This window comes from Pan troglodytes, chromosome 13, assembly GCF_028858775.2.
Source record: "Pan troglodytes isolate AG18354 chromosome 13, NHGRI_mPanTro3-v2.0_pri, whole genome shotgun sequence".
Classification (NCBI taxonomy): Eukaryota; Metazoa; Chordata; class Mammalia; order Primates; family Hominidae; genus Pan; species Pan troglodytes.
Window position 1 is genome coordinate 31,716,854 of NC_072411.2, and position 15,427 is coordinate 31,732,280.

Consider the following 15,427-nt stretch of genomic DNA (forward strand, 5'->3'; position numbering starts at 1 on the left):
AGCTGAAAAGACATCAATGAATAGAACACAATAGGAAATTTAGAAATACCCAAATATATGTAAGAATTTAGCACTTGATAATGGTGATGTTTTGTATTATTTGAAAAAGATGGATTGTTCATAATTCATTTTTGGAGAAAACTAGCTAGATTTTTATGTCACAAAAATAAGAGTATAGATTAAAAATTTTAAATATACAAAAGGAGAAACATACCAGAAAAAAATATAAATGCCTATTTATATATGGAGATATATATATACATATATATACATATATACGTATATATACATATGTGTATATATACGTATATATACATATGTATATATACATATTATATATACGTATATATACACATATGTATATATACATATATATGTGTGTATATATATACATATATGTGTGTGTGTGCGTATATATATATATATATATACACTTTTTTTTTTGGTGGAGTCTCACTCTGTAGCCCAAGCTGGAGTGCAGTGGTGTGATCTCGGCTCACTGCAATCTCTGCCTCCTAGGTTCAAGCAATTCTCTGCTTCAGCCTACTGAGTAGCTGGGATTACAGGCGCCTGCCACCATGCCTGGCTAATTGTTTTGTATTTTTACTAGAGATGGGGTTTCACCATCTTGGCCAGGCAGGTCTTGAACTCCTGTCCTCGCGATCCACCCACCTTGGCCTCCCCAAGTGCTGGGGTTACAGGCGTGAGCCACCGTGCCTGGTGTATATATGCAGACATAATAAAATAAGCTCATTTTAAAATTGGGCAAAGTACTTTTTTTGCATATCTACCAGTGACCTATGCACATAGGAAAATACAGTGTTCCTGGTAGAAGAAGGAATTTAAGTTAGAAGAGGAATGAAATACTGCTTTCTATTTAAGTTAGAAGAGGAATGAAAGGCCGGGTGCAGTGGCTTACGCCTGTTATCCCAGCACTTTAGGAGGCTGAGGCGGTGGATCATGAAGTCAGGAGTTTGAGACCAGCCTGGCCAGTGTGGTGAAATCCCATCTCTACTAAAAATACAAAAAATTAGCTGGGCATGGTGGCACGCACCTGTAATCCCAGCTACTCAGGAGGCTGAAGCAAGAGAATTGCTTGAACCAGGGAGGTGGAGGTTGCAGTGAGCCGAGATCGCGCCACTACATTCCAGCCTGGGTGATAGAGTGAGACTCCATCTCAAAAAAAAAAAAAAGAAAGAAAAAAAAAAGGAATGAAATACTGTTTTCTATCCACAAAGTTTGTGAGGATGAAGAACAGTGGTACTTATGTAGTTGTTTAAAGTTTAAGTTGCTGCAGCTTTTCAAACAGACACTTTAGTGGTAAGAACTACATTTTAAAAATGTGTATGCTTTTTACTTATCAATTCCATTATACTGAAATATCTTTACGAAATAGATGTGTTTTTCTTAGTATTGCTTAAAATAGCAGTGTATTTAGAAGAACCCATATAAAGATTTTATGAACAAATTTCAGTGCATCCATAGGATGGAATAATATGTAACTATTGAGGGTGTCAGTAGATACAGAGATATGTCGACGTGCAAAGATGTACTTTGCTATAACAAGTGAGAAAAAAATCAGTTTGTTACACATATACATGAACAGAATCTGCTCGTGTTAGCTGAAAATCCATAGAAAATATAATCAAACTTGTTTCTGGGGATTTGTAAGTGAAGTTTTTCCCTTTCTCTTATCTGTGATATCTGCAATGAACATCTGAAGTTGTAGTTAAGGTTCATTAGTAATGCAATAATCCTTGGGAAGAGAAGGAATATGCTTCTTGCATAGATGCAAATAATTTCTCACATTCTATTATTTATTTTTATTTCTGTGGTTGGCTATTTTCTGTGAACTTTTACCCTCTTCAGAAGAAGAGGGGTCGTGTTTACCTGTTCCTGTAGATTTTATTATATATACATTTTATTCCATAATTATCTTTTCATTATATATAGATTAACATGTAAAAAGTATGAATTAATCATTTTAGTTGAGTTATATATTTATGAAAATTAAAATAGCAAATATAAATGATTATTGCTATTGCAAATGTATTGCACTACTCTACAGGAGTTTTCTTTAAAAATATTGAACTCCCAAGCTGTGTTCATCCATTTTTTCTATCCATTTAGTCATCAGACATAAGCCAGACACCTATGATGTGGCAGGCATATTCTACTATCTCTCAGGATCCTTCCGTCTTTGAAAACTACATGTTTTCCTTCTGGGCTTGAGCAAGCTGAGAGATTTAAAATTGGGGCATTAGGACTTAATCTCAATTGAAGCTTTTCCTCCGTCCTTTCAAACAAAAGCATTTCTGGAGGTAGAAAATAGTAATAGATAACCTTTAACTGCCCTTTTGAAAATTTATGTCTTGGGGAAAAGACAGTTTTAGTTGTTTTAAGAACTAAAATGTGGTACATAAACAGCATGGAATAATATGCAGCCATAAAAGAAGGAACGAGAGCATGTCCTTTGCAGGGACATGGATGGTGTTGAAAGCCATTATCCTTAGCAAACTAACATAGGAAGAGAAAACCAAATACAGCACGTTCTCAATTACAGGTGGGAGCTAAATGGTGAGAACACACAGATACCTAGAGGGAAGGAACACACACTGGGGCCTATCAGAGGGTGGAGGGTGGGAAGAGGGAAGGAAGCAGGAAATAGAACGAACGGGTACTGGGCTTAACACCTGGGTAATGAAATAATCTGTACAACCAACACCCTTGGTGCACATTTACCTATGTAACAAACCTGCACATCCGGCACATGTATCCCTGAATGTAAAAGTTGAAAAAAGCTCCACAAATAGTTTCATAAATCCATTTTAAAAAAAGAAAATTTATAACAGTCTTAAATCCTAATATGAATGATTGGAAATATCTGATGTACATACATTGTATAAATCTAAGTATTGACAAAAATGAGCCCATGCTATTCATTTGAATTCCAAGTTTTCTTTGACTTAAAGTTTATTGAAAACCAAAGTAAGAATTGGTTTATTTTAGAAATTTGTTTTTGTTTTCACCTCTGCTCTCTTATTCCATAGTTCTTTTAGGAACTAAAATTTATCTAAATGCTGGTCATCTGACTGGAACCGCCCCAGACCTGTTGTAACATATTCTACTTAATGTAAGGCACCAGGGATTGTATGATGCCCCATTATTTTATGTCTCAATAAGAGAATTATTTAAATGCCGCCAATTATAGTAAATCATGAATTGTAAGTGGTATTTCAGTGGAGACAACATGGAGACAATGATCATCTTAGAATCACTAAAATACAATGTTAGCTGTAATATTTAAAACGCTCCTGAAAGTGTAGGTATAATTGTATCATCTCACTTAATTCAAATGTTGTCTTTAGTGGTATCAGTAAAAATTAAAATATCTAACAATTATTGAGCTGTTATTTGTGTTAGGAACTATTCTATATCTTTTGTGCAGAGTCTCATTTAAGCATTACAGTGGTTTCCCATAAGAAAGCTACTATTTTCATTCCTATTTTATTGATGAGGAAACTGAGACCCCAAAAGGCTAAGCAACAGCCAGGAACTGACAGAGCTTCAAGTAGGATTCCAGCCCAAGTTGAATGTCATCCAAGGGCTATGCTCTTTGTATTCATATAGGATGCTCTTTCATTAATACAGCGAGTAAAGAGAGATAATAAATAGTGTGTTTTTTTCATGGGAAAGTTAAATGTTTGTTTTGAAGGCAGAGTAATAGCAGGCTATTCAGTGTTTGCAATTACATGAATCATTGCTATGGCTGTAGCTAGTGCACTACAATTTCCTAAAAAGTCTTCTCACTCTCATAGGACTGCTCTACATCTGGCCTCTGCCAATGGGAATTCAGAAGTAGTAAAACTCCTGCTGGACAGACGATGTCAACTTAATGTCCTTGACAACAAAAAGAGGACAGCTCTGACAAAGGTATGCAGTAGCCGACTATATCAGCATGAGGTGGGTTTGATTTCAATACATAGCATAAAAATGAATTTTCTCCTTTAAATATAACTTAGGTGGTGAAAGCTGTGGAATGTTATTTTGAATTCCTAGGATTTGTAATTTGTTTTTGGTCTAATACTGACAGGCCGTACAATGCCAGGAAGATGAATGTGCGTTAATGTTGCTGGAACATGGCACTGATCCAAATATTCCAGATGAGTATGGAAATACCACTCTGCACTACGCTATCTACAATGAAGATAAATTAATGGCCAAAGCACTGCTCTTATACGGTGCTGATATCGAATCAAAAAACAAGGTATAGATCTACCAATTTTATCTTCAAAATACTGAAAAGCATTCATTTTTAACACTGACCTGTGTAAGGGCCAGACTTCCATATTTGGAAGCTCAAGCATAACCTGAATGAAAATATTTTGAAATGACCTAATTATCTAAGACTTCATTTTAAATATTGTTACTTTCAAAGAAGCATTAGAGGGTACAGTTTTTTTTTTAATGCGCTTCTGGTAAATAATTTTTTAGAAAGCACTGAATTTGTAGAAGGTAATACTTACTATTTTTCAATTTTTCCCTCCTAGGATTTTTTTCCCCTAATGAATGTAAAATGGCAAAATTTGCCCTGAAATAGGTTTTACATGAAAACTCCAAGAAAACTTAAATATGTTTCAATGAATAGAGATCCTGCTCCTTTGGCAAGTTCCTAAGAAACAGTAATAGATAGGAGGTGATGCGCCTGTCAGTGGCAACGCTTAAGATATTTCTGATTGCTCATGAGGCAGAAGTGGAAAGCGAAAAAGAGAGCAATCAGAAATATCAAGGCCAATTTGGAAATCAGGTAATAGAGGGAAAAGACCACGAAGAGGTTGTGTGTGTGTGTGTGTGTTGTTGTTGTTGTTGATTGATTTGTTTCCTTTGCATGGTGAGACAAGGTTCTCTTCAATTTTAGAGAATGACAGTTTTCAGTTTGGGAGAGGGAGTTAGTGGGTTGTAAACTGAATAGAGATCAATTTTAGGAGGCCTCTGAGGAACCAGATTGGCAGTGAATAGGTGGTAATGTAAGGGGAAACCCTTGAGCAGAGGGAATATCAAGTAATTAACTGACTTAGTATCCTATTCTGGTAGAAATGGCCAATTAGAGTCTCAGCTCTGCTTTCAAATCTAGAGTGTCTGGATGGGAAGGTGGAAGATAAATAAGTAACAAGATCAAGTTGGATTTTGAGTTGACTAGACCCTGTTCTCTTACCGGGGAAAATCATGTGGTATTTTCAGCAAATGGGTCTCTCTCCTACTCCTTACTCTTTTTGGCCAAATCTTCAAATGAGAAAGGGAATTGATCATATGGGTGAGAAATGAGACTGAAGTAATTGTCTGTTGCACTAGCTTTCAGCTAGAATTGTGCATCCCAGTAACCTGAGGAAAATGTTTAAATAATCAACAAGTCTAGGCTTTTTCTGAATATTTTGATACAGTAAGTCTAATAAAGCCTGGATATGTATATTTGAAAATGTTTCCTTGAAGCCAGGCATGGTGGTGCGTGGCTGTAGTCCCAGCTGCTAGGGAGGCTGAGGTGGGAGGATTGCTTGAGCTCAGGAGTTTGAGTCTAGCCTGGTCAACATAATGAGACCCTGTCTCTAACAACAACAACAACAACAAAAACAACGACAACAACAACAACAACAATTTTCTCAAAATCTGGATACACTCCTGCTTAAGAACCACCCAATACATAAATGTAATATGTAAATTCTTATGTCTCAGAAACTTAAGGTATCTCTAGAAGAGTTGGAGTTGGATATGTGCTGATTTCTTTAAATCTTTCCAATAACATTAATCTGACCTTTTTTTTTTTTGAGATGGGGTCTCACTCTGTTTCCCAGGCTGGAATGCAGTGGTGTGATCACAGCTCACTGCAGCCTCGACCTCTCCAGCTCAGATGGTCCTCCAACCTCAGGTTTTTTTTTATTTTTTTATTTTTCAGTAGAGATGAGGTTTTTGCCATGTTTCTCAGGCTGATCTTGAACTCCTGGGCTCAAGCGATTCACCCACCTCAGCCTCCCCATATGCTAGGATTACAGGTGTGAGCCACCATTCCTGACCTAGTCTGACTTTTATCTCTGTGGTTGAGACATTAAAATGAATATTATTGGTAGTATGTATCAGCTTACAGAATAATACCTTTTCCTTCCTACCATCAGTTATTCACTGCCATTCAGAAGGTCTTTAGAAATTTGCTGTGAGTAGTCTTTCAATAAGTAGAGGATGGCCCTCTCAGGATTTTGTGTCTCTTTGTTCAGTCATTCAAGTACTTAGGTCAGTAAATCGTTAAGAGCAGAGTTTTCTCAATTAGAATTGTAGCAAATTCTAAACCATTTTTTGTCAATTGACGCTGTATTATGGACTATCCAGTGTGTCTCTTAAGTATGTAGAGCTTTGGCATAATCAGCATGGCAGTTTTAAACACTAAAAACCATGGAGTTATTAAGAATACAGATAGGAATTCTGTTAATTTAGTTTCAGTAGTCCTATGAACTGATGATTTAGTTAACAATCTGGGAAAATTAAATACAAATAGATTTTAAATAAATAAATGTTGGAAAATTTTTTCAAATGGGCAGTATGAGTTTTAATAGCAATTTTTGTTGCATGTTGGAGGTTGAACTTTTGGTAAAACATGAAACTAAAGAAATATTTTACATGCAGATTCTTGCTTTATACACAATTTATCTTAGGGTTGAGGATATAGAGACAAAAGATACAGCCCCTGCCCTCAAGAAGCTTTTTGTTTAGATGGGAAAAATATTATCATCCAATAACACCATGCCAAATGCTGGTTTAGAAGCAAAGAGCCTTGGAAGCAGTAAATGTTTCAAGTGAGTTTTTGAGATGATTAGAGGTACTGTGGTGAGGCAGAGAAGGGGTGTTTCCAAGGGAAGGAGCAGCGTGTGGGAAAGCACAGAAGAGTGAGAAGGAAGCGACTACATTTTATTTACTTTCTATGCGTGTAAGTCCATAAGATCTTATATAAAGTTTCCACTTCAGTTGAGGAATATGTACTTTTTTGAATTACATACGTTTTTGCTTTATATTGTTTTACAGCATGGCTTCACACCACTGTTACTTGGTGTACATGAGCAAAAACAGCAAGTGGTGAAATTTTTAATCAAGAAAAAAGCGAATTTAAATGCACTGGATAGATATGGAAGGTATAGTTCTTTCTTTTAATCTGTGTGTTCTAGATGGATAGCAGTCACTCAAGTCATAAATATTAAATTAATAAGATTAATGTATACTTACTGGGATATAGTGATCAGTATCAACACAAATCATGTAGAAAAACAATTACTTGGACTGGGCAACATAAAGAACAGTTTTAATAGGATTTGTCTTCTCATTATATTGACTGATGTTATTTGTTATGTGACATTTTTGGTTACATGATCTTATGTTAGCTAAAGGGATTTCATATTAATTTAATGAAGTTTGAACTTTAACTTTTAGTTTACTTTATGACTCAGTATTGAACTTCTTAACCCTTTCTAATAGTTTTTAACCTCTGTGTCTTACATGCTTTTCCACTAAATATGCTGTATTAAACATAAATAGGGGTTGAAAATCCTTTTGTCTTTTCAATGACTCTGCTTTAAGTTGCTTTCTTTGAAGAATATTAGTGTTAGCTTATCCCTACATGACAATGAATTGCTGTTCCCACATACTGTGGGTTCAACAGCTTTTTTCCTTTTGTTTTCCAGTGTATTTTGATGTTTTTATTTTTAATTGGTATGGAGAGAGGGAGTGAAGATAGTTTTAAGTGGATACACTTTTCATTTAATGAAGACAAGCCCTAGGTGGGTGATAAAGAGAAAAGAGCTAGGCTTTGGATTCACACAAGACTGGGTTTAATTAGTAACTTTCTTACTTGCTAGGTGTGTGACCTTGGGGACGTTATTTACCACCAAATATGTTGTCATATATGAAAAGTAGGAGAATATGTCCTTCAAAGTTGGCTGTGCATAAGTAAGAAAGATAAATGTGGCATTTAATTCAGTGCCTAGCACATGGTTATTGGCACCATTAACTGAAACTCCTATGACTACTATTCTTACCATTATTATTACTGCTTTGAGCATGCAGAGAGCTCGTATTTCTCTTACCCCCTAGCTGATTTTCTATTACAGCATGTCAGTCTAGGGAAGCTGTGACAAAATATTCACTTAAATCTTTGTCCACTTCAGATAAGTGGCCCTAACATTGTTTCTTGCCCATCAAAGGACTTTAAATTAGTAGCTTCTGCTATGCAATACCCCACTGAGATAAGAGGGTTTTTTTTGATCCCTTCCTTTTAACCTTGGTGGCATTTTACAAAGATGAACACTTGAGCACTCAAGATGCTTATGTCTTTTATTGCATGTAAATGTTTGATTCTGCACGGACAGGCAAGGTGTTAAATTGGTAAAGTATATCAAATTAGCTTTAAAAATAACTTTATTACAGTTCCTATCTCTGTCATTTTAGGACTGCTCTCATACTTGCTGTATGTTGTGGATCAGCAAGTATAGTCAGCCTTCTACTTGAGCAAAATATTGATGTATCTTCTCGAGATCTATCTGGACAGACGACCAGAGACTATGCTGTTTCTGGTCATCATACTGTGTAAGTGTTTACACTAAAAGGCTAGTTAATGCTAAATTGAGGTTTAAAATAATTATAACAGTTGCGTGTTACATATCAGGTGAGATGTCATAGTTTGGTTCAGGTAGTTTTAGAGTGGCAGTGAATTTAGTCCCCTGCATCAGCTAGAAATCAGACAAAAAGCAAGACAAGTTAGAAGTACCAATGGGTGCAGGATTCTTTATCTCAGGACTTTTAAGACCTTTATCCTTAGAGATCCCAGCATTGTTCATTTGATCCAAGTGTAACACTTATGCATGGGATAAAAAATAGTGTCACATCTTTGTGATTAGTTTTTTGGGTCTTGAAATATCCAGTGTAGTGCAAAGTCTTGTACAGTCTTCTGGGCACTATGTCCTACATACTCCTTGAATTTTTCAGGAACCGAAGGAGTTCACTAAATCCAAGGAAGACAGTCACTTTTATCAAGTCAGAAGGAGGAGGGAAAAAAAAGGACATTGCAATCATTCTGTTGTTTCCATTGATTCTGTTGCTGCATTGTTGCCATTCAAACTGGTCCTGCTGCCTTAAGATGAATCGGTAGATTCAGATCCCTGAAGTCTTCATGGCAATTCATACAGTGACTTGGAAGTTACGTTTTTTAGTTCCCATACCTATGCTTATATGCTCAGCCATTGTTCCCAGAGCACCAGCCCCCTGCTCTGGCCGCTGGGCATCTTGACTTTATCTGCACACAAAGTGAACAAATTGACCCTTCCCCCCGTATTCAGAACCTAATGTGGAACCCACATCTTAGCCAAGAATTAGCTGAGACCTTCATGGCAAGAGATCCTTTGAGGCTGTTGTTGGTCTTTTCTCTAGCAGATATTAGGTGGGCTTGTTCTAAAGGGTCAGAGGGGTTCAAATAATGTGGCAGAAAGAGATCAGTGTTTGTTTCCTCTTTGCTACCAGATCTGTACTGTGAGGCACCTTTATATCCTGTATAGAACCTTGGGCAGTAGAAAGTCCCATATGAACCTTCCCCTGAGCAGTGGCTCCCAGCTGTGGTTGGCCCCTTGAGTGATCTGATTTACATGATAATGAAAATTGTCCAAGCTACTTCCATCTCTAGCTCAAGATTTTAAAATACTTTCAAATTCTAGCTCACAGGAAGCCATTGAAGAGAATTCTCAGAATCTCAAGTAGGTTAGTTGGACTTAACAGAGCCAAGCCTTGTCCATGACTCATCACTAGGCATGTGTAAAAGTAGGGCTTTGTGCTTGCTTTGGTGGCACATATCCTAAAATTGGAACAATACGGGGAAAGTTAGCATGGCTTCTGCATAAGGAGGCAGCACAAATCTTTGAAGCATTCCATATTTTGTGCAGTCACTGGAAGGTCATTTGACTATTTGCTGACTAGCTCTAAGGAAACAGTGTGAATCAAAGCAAAATGGGTGCCACCAAAATATTGAAATTGTGATTTGTGCTGCAAAAATAGTCATGTAAGATGGCCTATGAGATGACTTAGACCTGAATAACATGTTCGGTGCAAAATATATTGTTAGTATGTATGTCGAAAATGACAGAATGTCAGCTTGCTACTTCTCCGTGGAAACTAAAAAAAAATAAAAGTAGACTTTTGGTCTCCCATGTCAGCTGGAATTGAACATCAATATAAAGCATTATCCTAACAGACATCTACTGGCTGAGAGTTTGAGTCTGTAGAGAAGGATCGTTGGTCCAAGTCAGGTCTTAACATCCATTGGTTTTTCTGCCCTTGGCGTGATTGATCAACTCCGTAACAGTGGACAATCACATTATCTACTTTAATGAGATATTTATGAATAAATTTAGTTATAAACTATGACATAGTTGAGATGCCCTGAATTATAAGCCATAAAGAGTAGGACAACTAAGAAGCAAAATTAGGACTTAATAACATTTTCTGAAAACTACAACATTTGCATATTAGAACCTATGAACAAAATACGCATTGGGTTTTATTTGGGATTCCAAGATAATTTTAGTCATAAAGTTTAGGAACAGATTATTCCATTGCTTTACTATTTCTCTGAGCATTTAAAAAATGTTATCTCATTAAATCTTTATAACAACCTAGTGAAATAAGGCAGCAAAGTCCTCACTTTGTTGAAGAAGACATTGAGCCTAAGAGAAGCAAGTTGTCCAAGAACAAATAGCTGTTCATTATGGAGCTAGGACTTATGCAGAGTTGGGACACTTTCTAGTATGTCATGCTAATGCTAGCTAATTTACTGGGTCACAGTGCCCTTGATTTATGAGTATTTCACCTTACATTTTTTTCTTCTTTAATTAGAAGCTTAAAGAGAAGTTTGTAGAATGTACTCATAAGTGGATGGGATAATACTATTAAGTTCTGATATTCTGATATTGTTTGAAATACTCTTAATAATTCTACATTTGGTAAGTTTTTTTTATATCAGTATTAAAATAGTAATTTGGTTTATTACATTTTTATACATAGAATTTGCCAGTTACTTTCTGACTACAAAGAAAAACAGATGCTAAAAATCTCTTCTGAAAACAGCAATCCAGGTAAGACTTGTGATAGTGAATTACTTTAGTCAGTTGTCCCCAACCTTTTTGACACCAGGGACCGGTTTTGTGGAAGACAATTTTTCCATGGGCTGGGGGAAGGTGGGGATGGTTTCAGGATTATTCAATCATGTTACATTTATTGTGCTACTTTATATTATTATCACATTGTAATATATAATGAAATAATTATACAACTTACCATAATGTAGAATCCGTGGAAGCTCTGAACTTATTTTTCTGCAACTGGATGGTCTCATCTGGGGGCAAAGTGAGACAGTGACAGATCATCAGGCATTAGATTCTCATAGGAAGCACACAACCTAGATCCCTCAGATGGGCAGTTCACAACAGGGTTCATGCTCCAATGAGTATCTAATGCTATCACTGATCTGACTGGAGGCAGAGTACAGGCGGTAATATGAGCCATAGGGAGTGGCTGTAAATACAGATGAAGCTTCCCTGGCTTGCCTGCTGCTCACCTCCTCCTGTGTGGTGTGGTTCATAATAGTCCATGGACTGGTATGAGTGTGTGGCCTGGGAGTTGAGGACCCCTGCTCTGCGTGGTCCTACCATAGATAAAAAAGTAAAAGTAAGGAATTTTTGATCACAAAAGAACACTGAAGCACAAGTCATGTTACATATGCTTGTCCCAATAAGGTCTCACTATTATTGACTTCATTCCTCCTCATTTGAAGTTGAAAAGAGATATATTTACTTTGTTGGAACAAGATGTGTTCTTCTACCTGCTGGTTAATTGTCATCATAACAGTAATTTTGTTAGAACAAGATGCTCTGCTACCATTTGCCAAAAGATTGTCATAATAAATATACAAATTGCCCAACTCTAGGCTCAGCAGATTATAATAAAAGCAGAAAAATGTTTCACACTAACAAAAATGCTAGTATGCTACCTGGTTGTGGACACCTAATACATTATATAGTCCAAACTGTATGAGGACACCTTTAATTTAGCCATCTATTTATCAAAGAGCTTTTGTAAGTTAGGTTTTATAAGTTGCAGGAGACAAAGATGGAATAGATGTAGTTTTGATCTTTAAGGTGCTCATAATAGAGCTGTCTCCATTTCATTTCTGTGCTTTTTCAACAGAATTTACAAAGAAAACATTTCTATTTATGTTTTCATTTGTCCACTTAACATATAACTATCAAATGTCTTTTAGATAGTAACCATTTTTCTAATGCTATAGACCACAAACAATTAAAAATACAGACAGGAGCTTTTTGTTATCATTGTCATTTTCATTATTTTACTACTTTATTCAGTGCTTACTGTGTGCTAGATACCCACTGGAAGCTTATAATTATGATTTATTATATATTGATTATGTGCCAGACATATGTGATGAGGAATGAAAGTTTTGGAAAAAAGTAGGTATGATTTAAGGTAAGCATGCAGAGAGAGAAGAATTTTTCTAGGTAAAGAAGCAGAAGAAGAATGTTTGGCAGAAGGAACATGCAGCGAGGTCATGTGTTTGCCAGAAGGAACATCTAATGAGATTGCCTGTTTGGGAGGAAGAGCAGCAAGTGCAAAAGACAAGATGCTTGAGTGAACATGGCAGGGTTTCTGAGCAGTTCACTTTTGCTAGTACCAAAAGTGTGTGACACGAGAGGTTGGGAATGAGGTGAATACTTAGCTAAGGCAAGTTTATGATAGACTTTTTAATACTATAGAAATGAGTAGGTCTTATCCTGTGTGCCATGGGAAATTTACTGGGTAGAATGCTTTGGACTGTAAATACTAGATGAACAGTGGCTAAAACAGTAGGAACCAGAGTTGTTTTGGTTGTTCATTGATATCCTAGGATCCCACTTTTCCCTCTTTCAGCTGTGCTGTTGACAGTGTTTTATTCACGTCTCCTTTCATGGTTGGCTAATCCGCAGCAGCTCCAAACATCTTGTTCTCACAACACAACATCGCAAGGGCTGCTTTTCTTCACATGTGTCTTTTAAACAAGGAGAAAACTTAGAAGCATGCAAGGGGCTTCCTGTAACATTTCACTGGTTGGGTCACACCACATGCTCATTCCCAAACCAGGCACTGGGAAGGTAAATACCTGATTAGCTTAGAATCAACATTTCTGTTTCTGAGGCTGAGGAGGGGGATTGGGATAATAAATATCCCAATAGACTTGGATTTCTTCTTCAAGAAAGAATAAGGAATGGCTATTGATAGGGAGCCAACAATGTGTGCTGCAGGGGCTCATTGGAGAAATTTGAGCAGGGGAATCACAAGATTAAATTTGAGTATTAAGGCATTCTGGTTATGGTGTAAAACGCGTTAGCAAGCTTTTTCTGTAAATGGCCAGGTGGGCAATATTTTAGACTATGTGGTCTCTGTCATATCTACTTAACCCTGCTGTTGTCTGCTGTTATAGTGTGAAAGCCACCATGATTATATGTAAGCAAACAGGCATGACTGAGCTCCTATAAAACTTTATTTACAAAACCATAATGCAGATTGGATTTGGCCTGTGGCCTATAGTTTGCTGGGATTGATGGAAGGTTCTTTACCATGTAAAGAAACCAGGAGACAAAGGAAGTTTTTGCAGTAGTCAGCTATAGTTTCCTTGTCATACATCCTTGGAGTAGCATCAATGTATTACAAGGTTTTCATCCGTCCTTAGTGAAATACATAAAGTTAGGAATCTCAACTACTTGTTTAATATGTTGGCCTTTGTTTTTTTGGTGTTATGCTTTTTTCATTTGTTTTGCTTAATTTTTTTCATGTAAGAAATAACATTAATAGTTGGCAGGCTTTTTTTTTTTTTAAATAAAAGCCATTTTGTAAATGTTTGTGTTCCCAGTGGCAATGGGAATATAAAGCAGAGGCAGAAGAGAGGTATCGTCAATATGATTTAGTGATAATTGAATGAGAAAGGCTTGGGGGACAGAGAGAAATGTCAGATAATTTACAGGTTTCCAGGTTGTACAGTAGTATTTAACCTGGATGTGAGGACGAAGGAGGAAATTTTCTGGTGAATACAGAAGAGCAAAGAGCAGCAGGTCAGCAGGAATGACTAATGTTTTTCTATGCACGTTTAATGGAAAATTCATGTAGGATATTTTGAGTAGGTAATTGGATAACCAGCATTTATAACTCGCATCCTACTAGTTTGACTCTCACTAATAAGACTTGTCAAAGATCCAAGAATCTGGAAGTTGATGATAAATGTCCATGTGTATCACCATCAATGATCAGAAGTCAGCATCCACAGACATAGAATGGGACAGATGAACTTAATGGATAAAGATGAATATCGGAGTTGTTCCTTTTAGGGAATGATACTCTCCATGACCTGTGTGAGTCACAGCTGCCAGAAAAGAGCGAGCAAGGAGCATATGAAGGCAGCACAGCAAATTCAGTCCTAGAGTGCCCTGCTTGACTTCATGTCATAGTTCTGACTTCTAAGAAATCATTTTCGGCAAAATACACTTTGATTTTTTCCCCGCTTGCAGCCCGCAACCAAACAGAATCCCTTTAGCAGGGCATTTTTGTGTTCTTCCTTTAAACAAAGCAATATATAAATAACAAAATGAAAAAAGAGAAAGAGTGTTTTTTGTATAGGCTAGTATTTAACATAAACTTGAGAGTGAGTACCAGGATTATAGTTAGAATTTACAGACTGGGTAGGAAGACTGGATAGAAATCTAAAGATTGCTGACTCAAACACAATGTGGTTTCTTTGCTTTATTGTCACAGCTCTGAATTCACAATTATTAGTTAAATTCATAGGCACTATAACTTTAGAAAGCACCTTCCCAAACCAAGTATTAAGTGATTTATTATAATTTCTCTGACTTCTTATAGAATTGACTTTCCTAGTGTTCATGAGAATTATTGAGAATTTGCTACATAGTATCATCTCAGCTGTGTCCACATGAGCTATCTGTCACCTTGTCTTAATGAATAATGGTTCACTAGGAATACTGGTTTTGGCATTTAAAGTGATCTATATCTAAATGCAGATAGGATCAGGGACCACTCTTGAACATTAATGTCCAGGCATCTTAAAATTACACATAAGGCTTTCATAATCTGACTTCTGCCCCACTCTCCATCTTTAGGCCTTTTCCCTGTGTGCCCTTTCTCTGGCATTACTGAGCTGCTGGCAATGCCCTACTCACTCATCCTTCTATTGTAGGCAAATACTTTCACTCTTTCAGGCCTCGCTCCCGCTCTTGCTGCTGCGTGGCATGCTGTCACCCTTTCTTGCCCTCTACCCCTTTTAATCTGGCTAGTCTCAATA

General features: G+C 36.8%; 1 protein-coding gene and 1 non-coding gene across 5 annotated transcripts in view; both read left to right on the top strand.

The window, feature by feature from the left end:
• Nucleotides 1–15,427, top strand: part of LOC107971418 (POTE ankyrin domain family member I) — a 47,019-nt gene that overhangs the window by 2,086 nt on the left and 29,506 nt on the right. For all 4 annotated transcript variants that reach the window (XM_054679745.2, XM_054679746.2, XM_063791072.1 and 1 more), the window contains 5 exons: nucleotides 3,819–3,933; nucleotides 4,094–4,267; nucleotides 7,069–7,175; nucleotides 8,485–8,622; nucleotides 11,086–11,156. In XM_054679745.2, coding sequence (XP_054535720.1) covers nucleotides 3,819–3,933; nucleotides 4,094–4,267; nucleotides 7,069–7,175; nucleotides 8,485–8,622; nucleotides 11,086–11,156 — 605 coding nt within the window. The remainder of the gene's footprint in view (nucleotides 1–3,818; nucleotides 3,934–4,093; nucleotides 4,268–7,068; nucleotides 7,176–8,484; nucleotides 8,623–11,085; nucleotides 11,157–15,427) is intronic.
• Nucleotides 9,857–9,963, top strand: LOC112208444 (U6 spliceosomal RNA). Its single transcript, XR_002942929.1, has one exon. It is a non-coding gene; the product is annotated as a U6 spliceosomal RNA (small nuclear RNA).